Below are 16,002 nucleotides of genomic sequence, written 5' to 3' on the forward strand. Positions count from 1 at the left end.
TCCCTCAGCCAGATTTATTTAGGAGGGCAGGGCTGCTAGGGCGAAACCAGGAGACAATCGATCGTCATCCCATTTTGGCATTTCTGCGTGGCTCGGCCCTGCCCGAGTGACCGTGGAGGGCAGTTTCACTGCACAGTAAATTCATTCAGGCTGCATTCATCAGATTCCTGCTGGTCCAGGGGTCGCTGACTGAGTCACAGTCCAGGCCCCGTCGTTGTACAGGGGAGGAGGTGTGTTAGGATGGGGTTAGAGCTTTGGGCTTGGGTTGGGGTGCCACGGGCACCCCTGAGGGGGGCACTGGGACTTAGGCTTGAGGCTGGAGTGGCTTAGGAAAGCTACCTTCTGCTCTGCGTCCTCCTCAGGGGCAGCCGCTGGCTGGGCCGTGGGTGAGGCCTGTGCCCCGTCACTGTGTTTCAGACGCTGGAGGAGGTGCTCGTGGCCATCCTCAAGCACCCCACGCTGGAGGGCTGGTACCTGGCCCTGGAGCAGCAGGCACTTCCCCCGCACACCCTCAGTCCCGTCCTCGTGAAGCTCCTGGCGGCCCACCTCAGCGCAGGGGTCCTTCCGCTGCTGGTGGCCAGTGCCCCAGTCCTCCAGAGCCTTGGTCAGCTGGGGCTCCTGGCCAGGTACTCGGAGGCCGTCACCCAGAGCGTCCTGAAAGAGCTGCGGAACCGGAGGGCCCGCGCAGCCACGCCGATGCCGAAGACCCTTCCTCAGCTCGAAGCCCTGCAGGGGCTGCACCCGTACATGGAGGGCGCCCAGCTCCGGGAGGTCACCCTGGCCCTGCTGAGCCTGCCCGAGGCCCACCTGGTGGCCCAGCGACCCACTAAGTCCCGCCAGAAGGAGAGACACCTGAACGCTCTTGGGGAGACCCTGGTCCAGCTGCTGACCAGCCGCCCCCAGGAGCAGCTGCAGAGTGGCGAGCTCCTCCAGGCCTGCGAGTACGTGAGAGGCCTGGGGGCCTTGCTGCCCACGCTGGCCGTGGACGAGCTGGACGCCGTGCTCCTCCAGGCTCTGCAGAGAGAGCCGGCTCTGGCCCCCGCCGTCGGGGTCGCTCTGCTCGACTACTGCCTGGCCCGGCGGACGCCGGTGGCCCTGGGCACCGCGGCCCTGCTCCTGCAGCACAGCTGTCCCCACCTGCTGCGGTTTGAGCGGTGGTGCAGGCGGGCCAGCCTGGGGCTCTGCCTGCAGGAGGCCCTGGACGACTTCCTTCCTGTCGTCCACACGTACCTTCAGTGCAGGACCCGGGAACACTTCATGCGCCCCGCAGGAGGTACAGGAAGCGGGGGCTTCGGGCAGCCGGGGGTGCTGAGAACTGTGTGTCCACCCTTAAGCCCTGGGACTTCACGTTCTGGGGGTATCGGTTAGTTCTGTTTCTCCTCCGATGTCTGACCCAGCTCTGAGGATGGAGCTCCCATCGACCCTGAGTTACCCACGGGAAGCTGGGGCCGGCGGTGGGCGGTAGCTATGGCCGTTGGGGACCAAGGAAGGAGCGGCCCCGGCTGGGTCTTGTTAGGTCGAGGGAGTGGCGCGGGTGATGGTCCTTTGCCCCGTCTCCCTCTCCCCACCGTTGGGAGCGTTGGTGAGTCCGTGCTGAGCTGAGGCACTCGGCTGGGCCCCGCTCTCTCTCCTCTCTCCACCCGTTGGGTTTCAGATCCAAGGCACTTCCTGATCACCTCCAGTTCAACTGAATTCATTTTTATTGTGTGTATGAATGATTTTTCGCTCACTGCTTTGCCTCTGTGCTGCATAGCTTCATATCATCCATAACACGTTTTAAAAAAGTAAGAGCGCCCCCTGCAGGAGGGCGCCTTCCGGCCAGTGGTTCTCAGGGCTCTTCTCGTTCCCGAGTGAGTTCAGGACCTGGGTGCTCACCGTCTCGTCATGACCCTCGAGCTGGGGCTATGCCCAGGGCCTGCGGGACTGAGCAGTCCCTGTCAGGGTTGAGTGATGAGAGGTGACCAGTGGCGTGCTGGTAAATGTTTTAACCACTGGCTCTTGGGGGAGACTGATTTGTAGCATTTGCCAATTTCCGTGGCATCCCAGCTCCTGCCGTGGTCCGTCTCGTGCTACCAGTGGGACATCACCCAGGTCACAGGTTTCCTGAAACAGAGCCCCAGCCCTTGTGAGCCGGTTGTAACGCTCACGGCGCTCACCTCCCTCTCCTGCTTGTCTCTGCCCCAGTATCCTCTGCTGTCATTCCTGTCTTGAGGAAGGCCCTGTGGAGGCCGCTGCAGACCAGGCTTCTCAGTGCTGACGGGCCCCTAGAGTCTGGGCTGCATCAGGAGATCCTGGCCCAGCTGGTCCCATTTGCAAGAGCCAAGGACCTCCGTGTCCTCATGGACCGACTGCCCCGCTTGCTTCAGGCTCCAGGCAGTCACAAGAGGTATGAAGCCTCAGATCGTTTAATGGCTCTCCCTGTCTCAGCTTCCCTTTTCCCTGTAGTGGTTATAAAGCAGTGGAAATTGCTGCATTGCTGTTGTGCAGTTGGGGAGAACGCAGTTCCTCCGAGAACTCTACTTCCATTCTGGCTGGAGCAAGTTCATCTCCATAAGTGGGTGGTTCTGATTCCCTTAGAGCCGTGGTTATCAACCAGGGGTGATTTTGCCCGCTCCAGGGAACATTTGGCAACGCCTGACACCTTTTACTGTCACGATCTGGGTATGGGGGGCTTGTTGCTTCTGGCTGCTAGAGGGTGGAGGCCAAGGGTGCTGCTAAATATCCTGTCATGCATAGGACAGGCCCCCTCCCCTCATTTCAAAGGGCAAACTTTGAAATGATGAGCCATCTTTTATCAGGAATGGTTGCAGGAATTTGTCAGAATGCTTTTTTGTTGTTTTTTTGTCAGAATGCTTTTTCGTTGCATCTACTGAGATGGTTATATGGTATTGTTTTTTGTTTTGACTGTTAATGGGGTGAATTATATTAACGGATTTTTGAATGTTAAACCAGCCTTGCATTCCTAGAATAAACCTAATTCTCAAAGAGAGAATTATCTGGCCCAAAATGTCAGTAGTGCTGAGGCTGAGATAGCCCGATTTAGACAAAGTCTGGACAATATATCCTTTTTCTGGTGTGCTAATAGCGTCTCCCCTAGTCGTAAAAGTTCTGGTACGTCTTTGAAGTTTGCTTAAGGGGCAGGGGAAGCCTGTGATCTCTGTGCTTGGGTAGTTAGTGTAGGGACCAGGGCTCAGGGCATCTGCCTCATACGGCCCATTGTGATGTTGGATTATATATACTTAAAGCTAGAGGGATTCGGGCCATGCCTGTAACTCTGAGTTTTGTCTTCTGCCGCAGTTGGGTCGTGGCTGACCCTGTCTCGGCTGTCCTGGAAGGGTCGGCAGAAGAGCTGCGTGCTTGGAAAAAGACTCTGCTGGAGGCCTGTGTACAGTGGCTGATCGCGTCCTTTAGCGGCGGCCAGCAAGATGATGGTACCCAGGATCGAGAGAAGCAGATGCTGCTAAGATTAAACGAACTGTTGGTAGGTGTCTCTTATTAGAGCCCCTGGTTAAATTTTTAAGGGAAAGAGTGAGACAGACAAACCCAGGTTTGCACATACATTCAAGCCAGGTGGCATGAATTCGACCTGGTCGGGGATGAGAGGAGCCATGTCTAGGAGGCGAAGGGCTGGTGGAGGGCAAACCTTGAAATGATGAGCCATCTTTTATCAGGAATGGTTGCAGGAATTTGTCAGAATGCTTTTTTGTTGATTCTACTGAGATGGTTATATGGTATTTTTTGTTTTGACTGTTAATGGGGTGAATTATATTAACTGATTTTTGAATGTTAAACCACCCTTGCATTCCTAGAATAAACCTACTTGGTCATGATATGTTGTCATATTTATGTAGTGTTGGATTTGATTTGCTGACATTTTACCAAGAAATTTTGTATCTGTGTGCATAAGGGGTATTAGCTTATAATTTTATTTTCTTGCAGTGTCCTTGTCTGGCTTTAGGATCGGGTAATACTGGCCTCAGGTTGAGTTAGGAAGAGTTTCACTGGGTACAAAATTCCAGGGTAACAGTTTTTATTTTCTTCAGACATTTTAAAGATGTTGCTTTACTGTCTTCTGGTGTGCATTGTTTCTGATGAGAAATCTCTCATTCTTATCTGTATTTCTCTTTACGTGATGCATTTTTTCTCCAGCTGCTTTGATGATTTTTTTCTTTACATTGCTTAAACAACATGATTGCGATATGCCTGAGAGTCGTTTCTTCAGGTTTTCTGTGCTTTGGGTTCAACGAGCTTCCTGGCTCTGTGAGTTTAGAGCTTTCATAAAATTTGGAAATATTTAGCTGTTTGGGCCTTTCTTTTCCTTTTTTTTTTTTTTTTCCGGTACGTGGGCCTCTCACTGTTGTGGCCTCTCCCGCTGCGGAGCACAGGCTCCGGACACACAGGCTCAGCGGCCATGGCTCACCGGCCCAGCTGCTCCGCGGCAAGTGGTATCCTCCCGGACCGGGGCACGAACCCGTGTCCCCTGCATTGGCAAGCGGACTCTCAACCACTGCGCCACCAGGGAAGCCCCCTCTTTTGTTTTTAATGCTACATTTTTGCACAGAGATCATTAGCATCCTGAAGCACTTAATGTGTTGTGTTCCAGGATTGTGAACTTAAGGCGTGTAGGACCCTGACCCCGTAGAGCTAGGAATGAGGAGGAGAAGCATCCCTGGGATGTAAGGGAGCCGAGCTGTGGAGCTGGGGGTGCTGGGCTCTGCTCTTCTAGGGATTTGTGTTCTCGGGACAGGCCTCCCTCCTTACCCCACTTGGCTGTTTTCTTTCTCTCTCTCTCTTGCTCTTGCTTCGCCCCCCCCCCTTTTTTAACATACTTAACTTTTTAGAGCAGTTTTAGGTTCACAGCAAAATTGGGTGGAAACTCAGAGGTGGCACATGCCCCCTTCTCCCACACGTGCACAGCTTCCTCACCGTCAGCATCTCCAGCAGCCCTTTCCTTGCAGTTGAGGTGTGGTTTTCATCTCGTGGAATATGAGGTCTTAAGTGTGTAGTTCGGTGCTGACAGATACACGTACCCCTGTGCTATCCAAGATTTTCATCATTCCAGAAAGCTCTCTCGTGCTTTCTCCCAGTTGGTCCCCTTCCCCCCAGAGCAGCCACTCTTCCGATGTAACATAATGCACCACGTTTGGAGATTTTTCTCCACATCAGGGACTGTGGATCTCCGTCGGCCCTGTTAGGGTGCAGTGGTCTTGCTCTGGGTTTAAGCAGTCACATGTGGCTGCACCGCTGTGTGTCGCAGATCAGTCAGTGCTATTCACAATGGTGGACAAAGGGGAAAATTGCACAGCTATCTTGGGAATTTTCTTTTGGTCATTTGGTGATCATAGGTATGCTAAGACCGAGCTACTAGTGGAAATAACAAAACAATTTAAAAAAATCAAAGTAAGAAGCAACTACAAGCTTTTGCGAATTGCTTAGATAACTATATTCCATATTTACTGTAGGGCTGTAATTTAAATTCTGTGTCTATTTTAAATTAATTCGGATATTCCACATACATTTCTTGCTTACCTTATTCCTAGAATTCACTTAATGAAGTTGATCCTGGTGACTGGCAGAAATTTGTGAAGACTGGACTCAGGTAAGTCGAATTTATTTTCTTGGTGCTGTTCAGTAAGGCGGCGAGTGTCTTTGCTGGTGCAGGGCCAGCGGTGTAGCTTGTTATTAGTGTAAAGGACGTGGTGGAGCAGATGCTGCTCCCATTTTGGGCAGACGAGACGAGACAGCAGTGTTGGGGAGGGAAAATGATTTGCCCGTTGACATGTGTGTGCTTCTAACAGCGATGAGAGAAGCAGCCTTTAAAAAGTGAAATTTTTTTTTTTTTTTTTTTTTTTTTGCGGTATGCGGGCCTTTCACTGTTGTGGCCTCTCCCGTTGCAGAGCACAGGCTCCGGACGCGCAGGCTCAGTGGCCGTGGCTCACGGGCCTAGCCGCTCCGCGGCATGTGGGATCTTCCCGGACTGGGGCACGAACCCGTGTCCCCTGCATCGGCAGGCGGACTCTCAACCACTGCGCCACCAGGGAAGCCCTAAAAAGTGAAATATTTTTGGGGAATTCCCTGGTGGTCCAGTGGTTAGGGCTCTGCACTCCCACTGCCAAGGACCCGGGTTCGATCCCTGGTCAGGGAACTAACATCCCACAAGCCGCGCAACACGGCCGAAAAAAATAATAATAAATAATTTTTTTTACTGAAATATTTTTTAAAAGCCAGAAATGTGCAGAGAACAATACAGGAGCACCCAGATTTAATAAGTGCTGACAGTTTTCCCTATTTGCCCTAATTGCGTCTTTTCCCTCCCCTGCCCCAAAGTGTCACTCTTCTGAGGTTGAGTTTGTCATGGCCCTGTGTGTTTAACACTTCGGTTGCATGTCAGTATGTCTCTAAACAGTAAACCACAGTGTTTATTGAGTTTGACATTGTATACAGATGTATCACTCTGTTGTCCCTTGTTTGCACTCAGAAGTTTTTGAGTTACCCATGTTGATACGTGGAGATCCGAGTCATTGCTTTTTACTGCTGTGGGGCATTCCGTCTTACGACCGTGCCCCAGTTCATGCAGCCAGTGTCCTACTCGTGGACAGGACCTCCCTCCTTTCCTTCCCTCCTCCCTCCCGACCCTGCAGTGAACATTGCATGTCTCCTTGTGCCCAGGTGCCAGATTTTCTGGGGGAGGGGTCGCCTGCTGGCTCTTAATGTGGGCACAACTCCAGTTTTACTAGATTTTTTTTTTTTTTTTTTTTTTTTTGTGGTACGCGGGCCTCTCACTGCTGTGGCCTCTCCCGTTGCGGAGCACAGGCTCCGGACGCGCAGGCTCGGCGGCCATGGCTCACGGGCCCAGCCGCTCCACAGCATGTGGGATCTTCCCGGACCGGGGCACGAACCCGTGTCCCCTGCATCGGCAGGCGTAGTCTCAACCACTGTACCACCAGGGAAGCCCTCACTAGATTTTTTGATTTGTTCTCCAAGCTAACGTAACATGGTGTGGAAGTTCGTTTTGTCCCCGCTTCCTCACCAGCAGTTGATGTGGTCAGACTCTTTCTTTTTGGCAGTCAGGTAGTCATGAAACGGTATTTCATTGCACCTGTAATTTTCATTTCCCTGATTATTCATCAGTTTGAAACAGAGAAAAATACCCAAGAGAGAGAAATAAGTGAAGGTGAGTCAGAGGTTAATGGCAACGGAGGATTACCTTCGTGACATGACGACATTTCTTTGAGTCTCTGGTTCATTTGCGTTTCTAGAATGTTCCCTGTGTGCTAAGTGATTCTTAACGATATTCACATATGACTGAAAACGTTTTTCTCCAGAGCATGATACTTTCATTTCTTTAGTGGGTTCTAAAGGGATTTAAGATGAGAAGGCTTCTGAACCGTTGGAGGGGCGTTTTGAGTAGCTGAAAGGAAGGAAGGAGGGAAGCTGACCTGGCAGGTAGGCCAGGTCAGAAGTGCTCCCTGTGATGGGCGGGCGACTAGGTGTGTGATGCTGCAGGTGTGCTGCAGGAACACGGGTACTTTGGGTGACGGGTGTATGACTGTGCACTCCAGGGTTCTCACCCGTGTGGCATGTTGGAAGTTTTCCTTGATAAAATGTCGAGAAAAAAGGTTTTCTATTGTTTATGAAGCTAGTTTTCCCTTTGGTTTTCCCTTAGATTTCGGTACCAGGACCATGCATTTTTAAAGGCCCTCTGTGCTGCCGTCCAGCTCCTGTATCTCCCAGAAAGCGCCGCGCGCTCGCGGCTCACTCAGCTGTCGGTGGTCCACGTGATGCTCACCCAGCACTCCCTGTTCCTGCCCACTTTGCTGACGGCTGGAGAGGAGGAAACCCCAGGCAGTCCCGTCAGAGGTGATTCCTTACCCCACCTCCCACTTCAGACGCGGAGCTTATTCCCGGATTTCATGTGTTCTCAGAGCTAAGGAAGCATTACCCAAACGGTGTCCGAATATTTCATGTCTGTCAAATCCAAGCTCAAGAAATGTTTCCTCTGACTTGGGGTCACACAGCAAACGCAGACCTCTCTTCAGAGCCTATTCTGGCCTGCAGAAGCCAGATTTAAGGTTTTCTGCCGTATCGTGGGCGAGCGTTAAAACCTGGGAGTTAGGGGGAGTTAGGAGCGGGGGTTTCTCACCTGGGAGAAATTGTTTAGTTGCATTAAATGTGTTAATGGGGTGATTGAAACTTTGATCAAGGGTGAAGGGTTCGAAGGTCCCTGTTGGTGGGTCCCTGCTAGGGACTCGTACAGCCCAGGCTTCTTGCCTAGTCGGTTCGGTGAGCGTTTACATTAGCGTGGCGAAGGCTGTGGGAGATGGCAGAGGTCTGAGGGGTCCTGCCCTCCCGAAACCATACCCTGTTTAGAGACAAAATTGACATCCCCAAACTGTTAGGAATCACTGCAGAGCTGGTCTGTAATAAACTGCTGAACTGGAGAGAACCCTTACCCAAGTTCCTGGTACAGGCAGTAGAAAAAGTAGAAAGGCTCCCCGCTTACAGGCAGGAGTAGAAATATTAGAGATTTTGGTAACATAATCATGGAGAAAAATGCTTAGGTTTAAAAATCTTTGTTGCCTTAAAGTTTGGGAGGGGGCTTGGAGAGGTTGATGGCAGCCTCGTCAAAGTTGTGTTTATTTTTAGAAAGGAAAAAGCAGGGAAGGGACCGGGTACAGTCCTCAGACCAGTGTTGTCTAGAGAAGGATATCTCAAGCATTTGTGTTTGCTGAAGTGCTTCCTTCTCCACGTTTACTCTGCATGTGCCCATCCCCCTGAATTGCTGGGCATCTCAGTGTTCTTTTCTTCCAGAAGCGCTGGTGGACCTAATGTTGGTGGCAGTGAGGCTGTGCCCCTCTGTCTGCGAGAACAGCCACTTCGCGGTGCTCCTCGGGGCCTACGGAGCCTCTCTCAGCGTCCTGGGTGAGGGTGCGGGGACTGGGCGGTGCGATCAGAGCGTATGAGGTCTCGGGGGTCACCAGGAAGCTTTCTAAACTGACCCTCAACTGACTTTAGACCAGAAGATCTTACTTCTCCTGCGGGCCTACGAACAGAACAACCATAGCCTGGTCAACTTCAGGTGAGCGCTGGGCCTGGAGGTGAGAACAGCAGGCCTTGAAGGCCCCACCCAGTAAGCTCCCCCAGGGAAAAGGGGGGCTGGGTGGACCCCTCGGTTCACACACCATTGCCAGCGTGGGCTGCTCTGGCCTCTCACTGTGAGGATGGTCCCCAATGGCCGGGCCTGTCTGGTCTGGGCCACCTCACTGGTTGACAGTGTGTGTCTGTCACAGACCCGCCCTCGGACTCACTCCTGACCTGGGGGTCATTTAGTTGATTCTTCTGAAAACCTTTCTCTTGGTGCCTTCCTTTAGGTGGGAGTGACTTAGGTGGGGATCTGGGAAAAGACTGAGGAGCGCTGGCTGGATGTTAATTCCGCCCTCTTCCTTGTCTGTGTGTGCGTGCGTGTGTGTGTGTGCACGCGCACGCGGTGTCTGTCCCTAGATTTGTCTCTTTCCTGTCTGTCTGTCTCTGTGTCTGTCTGTCTCTCCTGGGTTCCCAGGGGCCGCTTGCTCCTTGGCCAGCACAGCTTTGGGCCCTGAGGGGATGGGCTGACGCCTCTCCCTTTGGGCCCTGCCTGAGCTCTGCGAGGGCCGGGGTTAAGCTATTCATAGACAGCATCTGAGATTCTCTTTGCCGCCCTAGTTTCTTTTCTCCTTAATTTGGGACCAGCACCCCAGCATCTGCCCAGTACATAAGAAGAGCTTTGTGTGCTGAGACAGGAAGTAAGCTTACTGGGCCAAGAAAAATAGTTCAGGAGAACTCTGCAGGGAAGGGAAAAATATATTTCCCTTGTAGAATTCTTTTTTTTTTTTTTAAAGATTAAAGATGTATTAGCCTAGAAGTCCCCCCTCCCCCGAAAAAAAAAAGCAGTAAAGAGAACCATTTTCTGCCTCTTAAAAGAGCCCAGGTCATGAATAAACATTGTCTCTCCCTTCCCCTCGTGGCCTCACCCACTTACTGCCTTGGAGGTGGTTCTGCGTCAGTGGTATTCTTTCTGGAATAAACAGCCCCTGTGCACATGAGGGAGAGGAGAGAAAACAGAAGCAGTCTCCCTCACAGTGAAGAGCGAGCCGTCCTACCCAACCCCCGCGGCCTCAGAACCCCCTCTCGGGTTAATGGACGGGTTCAGTCGCTTTCCAGGAGGAAGGCAAGGTGACCTCTCTGGGCGGCTGCCATGGGGACTGGTGGCGCGAAAGGTAGAGCTGGGGACCTGGTCCGCTCACGGCCCCGTGGCAACAAGGAAAGGTTTGTAACAGTAGAGCATCGTTGAGCTGCCAGGGTTCTGCCACTGTGTCCAGCGCAGACTCTGGAGCCAGGCCCCCCAAATGTGAATTCCTGCTCTGCGACTCACCAGCTGGGCAGGGGACCAGCTGAGCAACGTTCCAGATCCTCTCTGTGTCTCTCTTCCCGCATTTGCAAAATAGGGATGACCATAGTACCTACCTTATGGGATAGCCGTGCAGATTACGTGAAATGAATACACCTGAAAGGCTTAGAATAGTGCCTGGCACATCGTAAACTCTCCGTAAGTGTTGGCCTCCATCATCCCCGACACTGTCGCACCGCCCTCATCACTGTCAGCCTCTCCATCGCTCCCACCTTCCCCCGAAGTTATCATGGGGATTAAATGATACAACACAGGACAGGTACTCAGTGCCTGGCGTGCTAGCTGCTTGACAAAGCTACCTGCAGTGCCATCATCACCATCGTCGCCCCTGTTCCCGATGGGGCCCTGTGACCCGTCTGCTCTCCCGTCCGGCTCTAGGCTGCTAGCGTGGGGCCCAGCGGCCGTGGAGCATCAGAAGACGTGCCAGAGCCTGGGCAAGTCACTGTGGCAGCAGCCGAGCGTCGGGGACATCCTCCGCCTGCTGGATCCGGACCGCGTGATGAAGACTGTCCTCCACTTCCCCCAGAACCGGAGGCTGCTGCCCGCCGAGGTGCGGGGGGCCCAGGGGCAAGCCATCAGGTTTTAGCTGCTATAAAATACAAGCACTGCTTTTCTTGTGATTTGTTAACTTTTTATAAGTAAAATTCCAACCATATGCAAAGAGACAGGACCCATATACCCACCACCCAGCTTCAAAACTTGTCAGCACTGGCCATACTTGTTTCTCTTATAACTTCTTTCCACAAAAGCAAATATCAAAGGTATAATTTCATGTACAAGCACTGTTGTTGTTTTTTTTTTTTTTTTTTTTTTTTTCTTTTTGTGGTATGCGGGCCTCTCACTGTTGTGGCCTCTCCCGTTGCGGAGCACAGGCTCCGGACGCGCAGGCCCAGCGGCCACAGCCCACGGGCCCAGCCGCTCCGCGGCATATGGGATCCTCCCAGACCGGGGCACGAACCCGTATCCCCTGCATCGGCAGGCGGACTCTCAACCACTGCGCCACCAGGGAGGCCCCTGTTGTTGTTTTTTAATAGAACCATTTTTTAATGGGCTTGAATATTCAAAATAATTTGAACTCTAGGTAATAGTGGGCAAACATTCACATGGTGTTACACTCATGCAGTCGAACCACACGTTTCTGTTTGTCTCGGGCTATTTCAGGACACAGAGGAGCCGATATTTAAAGACAGGAGCACGATGGATCTCAGTGACCTTTATGACCCCTGTTTCCTCCTTCATCTCTTCAGTGAATTGACCAGGCCAGGTAATTGCAGCCTTCCGGGTGGGTTGAGGGGGCATGATTATTACCATAATTACCAAATTAGGACCTTAATCTTGAAAATAATTCTTGAAGGATCTTCAGCTGCCTTCTCACCTTTCCATTCCAGTGATTTTCAGCAAAGTAACAGTTAATGTTTTGAATACACAGTGATTTTTTTTTAATTATAATTTTAAAATCTGGGAGTGTCCCTTTGTCTTTGATGTTTTCCTAATTTTAATGACAAGAGCCTTTTCTGAATTTTCACTGAATAGTGGTCACGTACAAGCAGAAATGAGAGACTTTGTCTTTGACAATGAGTGAGAGCCTGCTAAGGTTGGCTTTTTCTTGGTTTAAGTATATTTTTGAAATTGCATATTGTGTCTGCTACCCTGAGGGTGGGAATCTTTGTGGGTGAATGCTTCAGAGAGACTGAAAGAACAGAAACGTGTATCAGTACACGCTGGTAAAGACCAGCGTCTGATTCCCAGGCCGGTCAGGTCTGTTGGTTTGGGGCATTTTGTCGGTGATTGGTGTGTAGTGCTATCTCACTGTGGTTTGAATTTGCTTTTTTTTTTTTTTTTTTTTTTGCGGTACGCGGGCCTCTCACTGTTGTGGCCTCTCCCATTGCGGAGCACAGGCTCCGGACGCGCAGGCTCAGCGGCCATGACTCACGGGCCCAGCCGCTCCGCGGCATGTGGGATCTTCCCGGACCGGGGCACGAACCCGTGTCCCCTGCATCGGCAGGCGGACTCTCAACCACTGCGCCACCAGGGAAGCCCTGAATTTGCATTTTCTTAATGGCTAATGATGGTGAACATCTTGTGGCTTACTCACCATCTGTAATCCTCTTTGGTAAAACATCAGTGCACGTCTTTTGCCCATTCTAATGGGTTTTGTTTGTTTATTTGTTTTTACTGTTGAGTTTTGAGGGTTCTTTATATATTGTACCTATTAGTCCTTTGTTTGATATGTGATTTGCAAATATTTTCTCCCACTGTGTAGCTTATCTTTTCACCTTCTTAACAGAGTTAAGAGAGCAGCAGTTTTCAATTTTGATGAAGTCCAGTTTATCAGTTTTTCCTCTTACGGGTCATGCTTTGATGTCAAGTCTTAAGAACTCTTTGCCCATCGCTCCATCCTGAAGAATTTTCTCCCATGTTTATTTCTGAAAGTTTTATAGTTGTAAGTTTTACATGTAAGTCTGCGGCCTGTTTTGAGTTAATTTTTATATAAGGTGTGAAGTTTAGGTCCAGCTTCATTTTTTCGCCTGTGGGTGTTCCAATCCCGTCCCCACTTGTCGGTCCTCCATCTGTTCTCCTCGCCCTACCTCCTGGTTACTGCCGGGCTGGGGAGTCCTGGCGCCCCTGCACTGACACTTCCTGGCTGGGAGGGCGGGAGTGGCCATTACTGCTCCTCACGTGGCCTCCACTGGCACCAAGCGGGAGCCTCGTCCTTCCTCTGTATTAGGGTCCCTCTGATGCCCAGTGGGGACCAGCCAGCGTGATGCCTGAGGGGCTCTCTCACTCCTCCTCCCTCCTGCTTGTAATGGCCATGTAGATGAGGTGCACCCGGAAACCGTGCCTCACTGATTGCCCTGTGTTCTCCCCTTTTAAACTTGATGGTCTTTTTATACTCAGATGCTCTTCCCTTAGCTCCTAACAGAAAGATGGTCTTTGTTTTTTGTTTGTTTGTTTGTTTTTGCGATATGCGGGCCTCTCACTGTTGTGGCCTCTCCCGTTGCGGAGCACAGGCTCCGGACGCGCAGGCTCAGCGGCCATGGCTCACGGGCCCAGCCGCCCCGCGGCACGTGGGATCCTCCCGGACCGGGGCACGAACCCGTGTCCCCCACATCGGCAGGCGGACTCTCAACTACTGCGCCACTAGGGAAACCCCTTGATGGTCTTTTTATACTCAAATGCTCTTCCTTATGGATTTGCTGATCCTCCACCACTGCCCTTAGCTCCTAACAGAAAGATGAGAGGGCTGTGTTCTCAGAGACTAGCCTCCCCATGACCACTGGGTTCTGTGGCTGAGCTAGAGTTTCTTTGCAAGAGAGCAGGGGCATTTCATTTCATGCAAATGTCAGAGGATGATGATGGCCAGCAGATAGCTTAACTGCCCCGGTGGCTGTTAGCAGCGGCTAAGTGAGGCACATCTACTACGCTCTTTGATTCCCCCCAGGTCTTGGCAGTGCTGGCTAAGTCTGTTTCTCATCAAACATGAAAATAGGTTTTCCACAGTCTAAAAATATGATGCAGCTTTAGTGAATTACAACAAATCATTTAGTCTGTTGCTCTTTCAGGAGAGCTTTTAGGAGATAGAAGGCAAAGGCTTGGAAAACAGTAGAGAGATATTAAAATCAGGACAGTGTTTTTCCCAGAATCTTGAATAGTTGGGGTAAGGGGGAAGGACAGGATCTGGAAGGCCTTTTGTGAAGAGAGAACTAGTAAATGCTCTTTCAAGTTAGGGAAATCTCCAAATACAGCCACGTTTACATTTTATTGGTATAATATAGGTAGAAAAATTTGCAGAGCATGTCTACCCAGAAAGGATTTGCAGTAGCTTAAAATACTGCTTACACCAAAATCATTCATGTTGAAGTAGAAAATTTTAAAAAGCATATAAGTGGATAGGGAAATAGATATGCAAAACAAATAAGCAAACCAAGAAAAACTAGGTTCATTAAATTTTGCTCTGGGCTACTTATAATCCAGAACAAAAAAAAATGGAAGCATAATATTTTAAACAAATTTCATCATCTGTTAAAAGGAAGTATACCAGTTCAACAGGAGAGGAAAATTCCTAGCAGTAAAATGATAAGTTGAACAGAACAGAAATCTGTGAACTGTACAATGGCCAGAGGTTTACTGTGGTTGAATTGTCACGAATCTTTTCTTCTTTTTATTATTTTTTAAAAAGTTACTATTCCATTTACTGTTGCCTTGGTGGATAACTAAACATGAATAATGTTTTAAGTAAACTTTTATTGAAGTGTGATATATAGACACCAGTGCAAATCATATATGTATGGCTCAAGTTTTGGTGAAACCACTGGCCAGATAGGAACAGAACATAATCGGCGGCTCCTCCTCAGGCCCCTTCCTGGCCAGTACCCCTTCTTCCCCAGAAGGGACCAGTGTCCTGTATTTGAACTTTATGTAAATGGCATTAAACACTTTATATTCTTTTGTATCAGCTTCATTTATCTGCATTATATTGGTGAGATTCATCCATGCTGTGTGTAGCAGAAGTTCTCCACAGCATGTCTTTACTTCCTGCCGTGGCACCTGGGTCCAAGTGTTGCTAAACATTCTGCAGTCCTAAATTGGGTGTGTGATTAGTTTGTGTGTGTGGTGGCCAGGCTTCAGAGAAACTCGTCTCACTGCTCCAGGTCAACCCTTTGCTGAAAACGGAACCTGTTTTCTTAACCTTACTGCTTCTTTTCTTTGAGTCCTTGGCCGAAAAGCAGGGCCAGCCAAGGCTGTTAGCAATGGCAGTGACAAATGCTTTTTCCACAGCAAATTCTTGTCCTCAAGAGAACCGGGCTGAACTCTTTGGCTCCTCATTCACAGAACAGGGAGGCCCACGTGCGGTTCTCACCAGACCACTGGACATAGGCTCCATGGACCCCTCCCTGTGACGAGGCTTCCTGGCCGGGCTGCCTCTAGGAGATGGTGTGAGAGGAGGCGTGACGAACGGCTCTTTCTGCTCCAACAGCACAGCTGCACTGCCACCAAAGCCCGTAAAATGTGGGGTGCTTGTTCGTTTAATCCTTGATCATTGTCCTGGTTAAGCCAGTTTGGTTTGAAAATCTGTTATCACAAGGCCGAATTTCTATTAATGAGCTTCTTAAAACAAAGAGAGTGGTATTTATAACTATGTTTTGATAGCCTATTATGTTTTCAGCACTCAAGGGCAGCTCTTTTCCATACATGTTACAAAGCCAAGACTTCCGGAGAATAACAGAGGTGACTACAGAACATGAAATTGACTTTTCCTCATGGACACGTGGGAAATCCTTTTCTCTTAGAGCGTGTCAGTGATTACTAAAAATATCCCTGCTACGTACTAGCTATGTTTAGTGAGTGTAATATTAAATGTTGAGAGTGTTCTCTTTTCCAGGTTTATTCCATTTATGTGTGTTTGTTATGTAGTTATGTGGGTGTATCTTAAACATATCTCATCTTTTCCCAAAAAATACAATTTTATCCCTCAGTTTGATGCTCTGTAAATCATTTGGCCTTTTTCCCCCTCCCATCAAAACTAGTCACTTGTTAGAAATGAGAAAATTTAG

At 50.1% G+C, this 16,002-nt stretch overlaps 1 protein-coding gene across 2 annotated transcripts in view; it reads left to right on the plus strand.

The window, feature by feature from the left end:
• URB1 (URB1 ribosome biogenesis homolog) overlaps positions 1 to 16,002 on the plus strand; it is a 66,912-nt gene that overhangs the window by 37,498 nt on the left and 13,412 nt on the right. For both annotated transcript variants that reach the window (XM_081234229.1, XM_081234230.1), the window contains exons 22-30: positions 418 to 1,273; positions 2,185 to 2,386; positions 3,298 to 3,481; positions 5,541 to 5,599; positions 7,667 to 7,860; positions 8,812 to 8,922; positions 9,016 to 9,079; positions 10,826 to 10,997; positions 11,609 to 11,711. In XM_081234229.1, the coding sequence (XP_081090355.1) occupies positions 418 to 1,273; positions 2,185 to 2,386; positions 3,298 to 3,481; positions 5,541 to 5,599; positions 7,667 to 7,860; positions 8,812 to 8,922; positions 9,016 to 9,079; positions 10,826 to 10,997; positions 11,609 to 11,711 (1,945 nt within the window). The remainder of the gene's footprint in view (positions 1 to 417; positions 1,274 to 2,184; positions 2,387 to 3,297; positions 3,482 to 5,540; positions 5,600 to 7,666; positions 7,861 to 8,811; positions 8,923 to 9,015; positions 9,080 to 10,825; positions 10,998 to 11,608; positions 11,712 to 16,002) is intronic.

Source organism: Mesoplodon bidens, assembly GCF_964165515.1.
Source record: "Mesoplodon bidens genome assembly, chromosome: 5".
Taxonomy (NCBI): Eukaryota; Metazoa; Chordata; class Mammalia; order Artiodactyla; family Ziphiidae; genus Mesoplodon; species Mesoplodon bidens.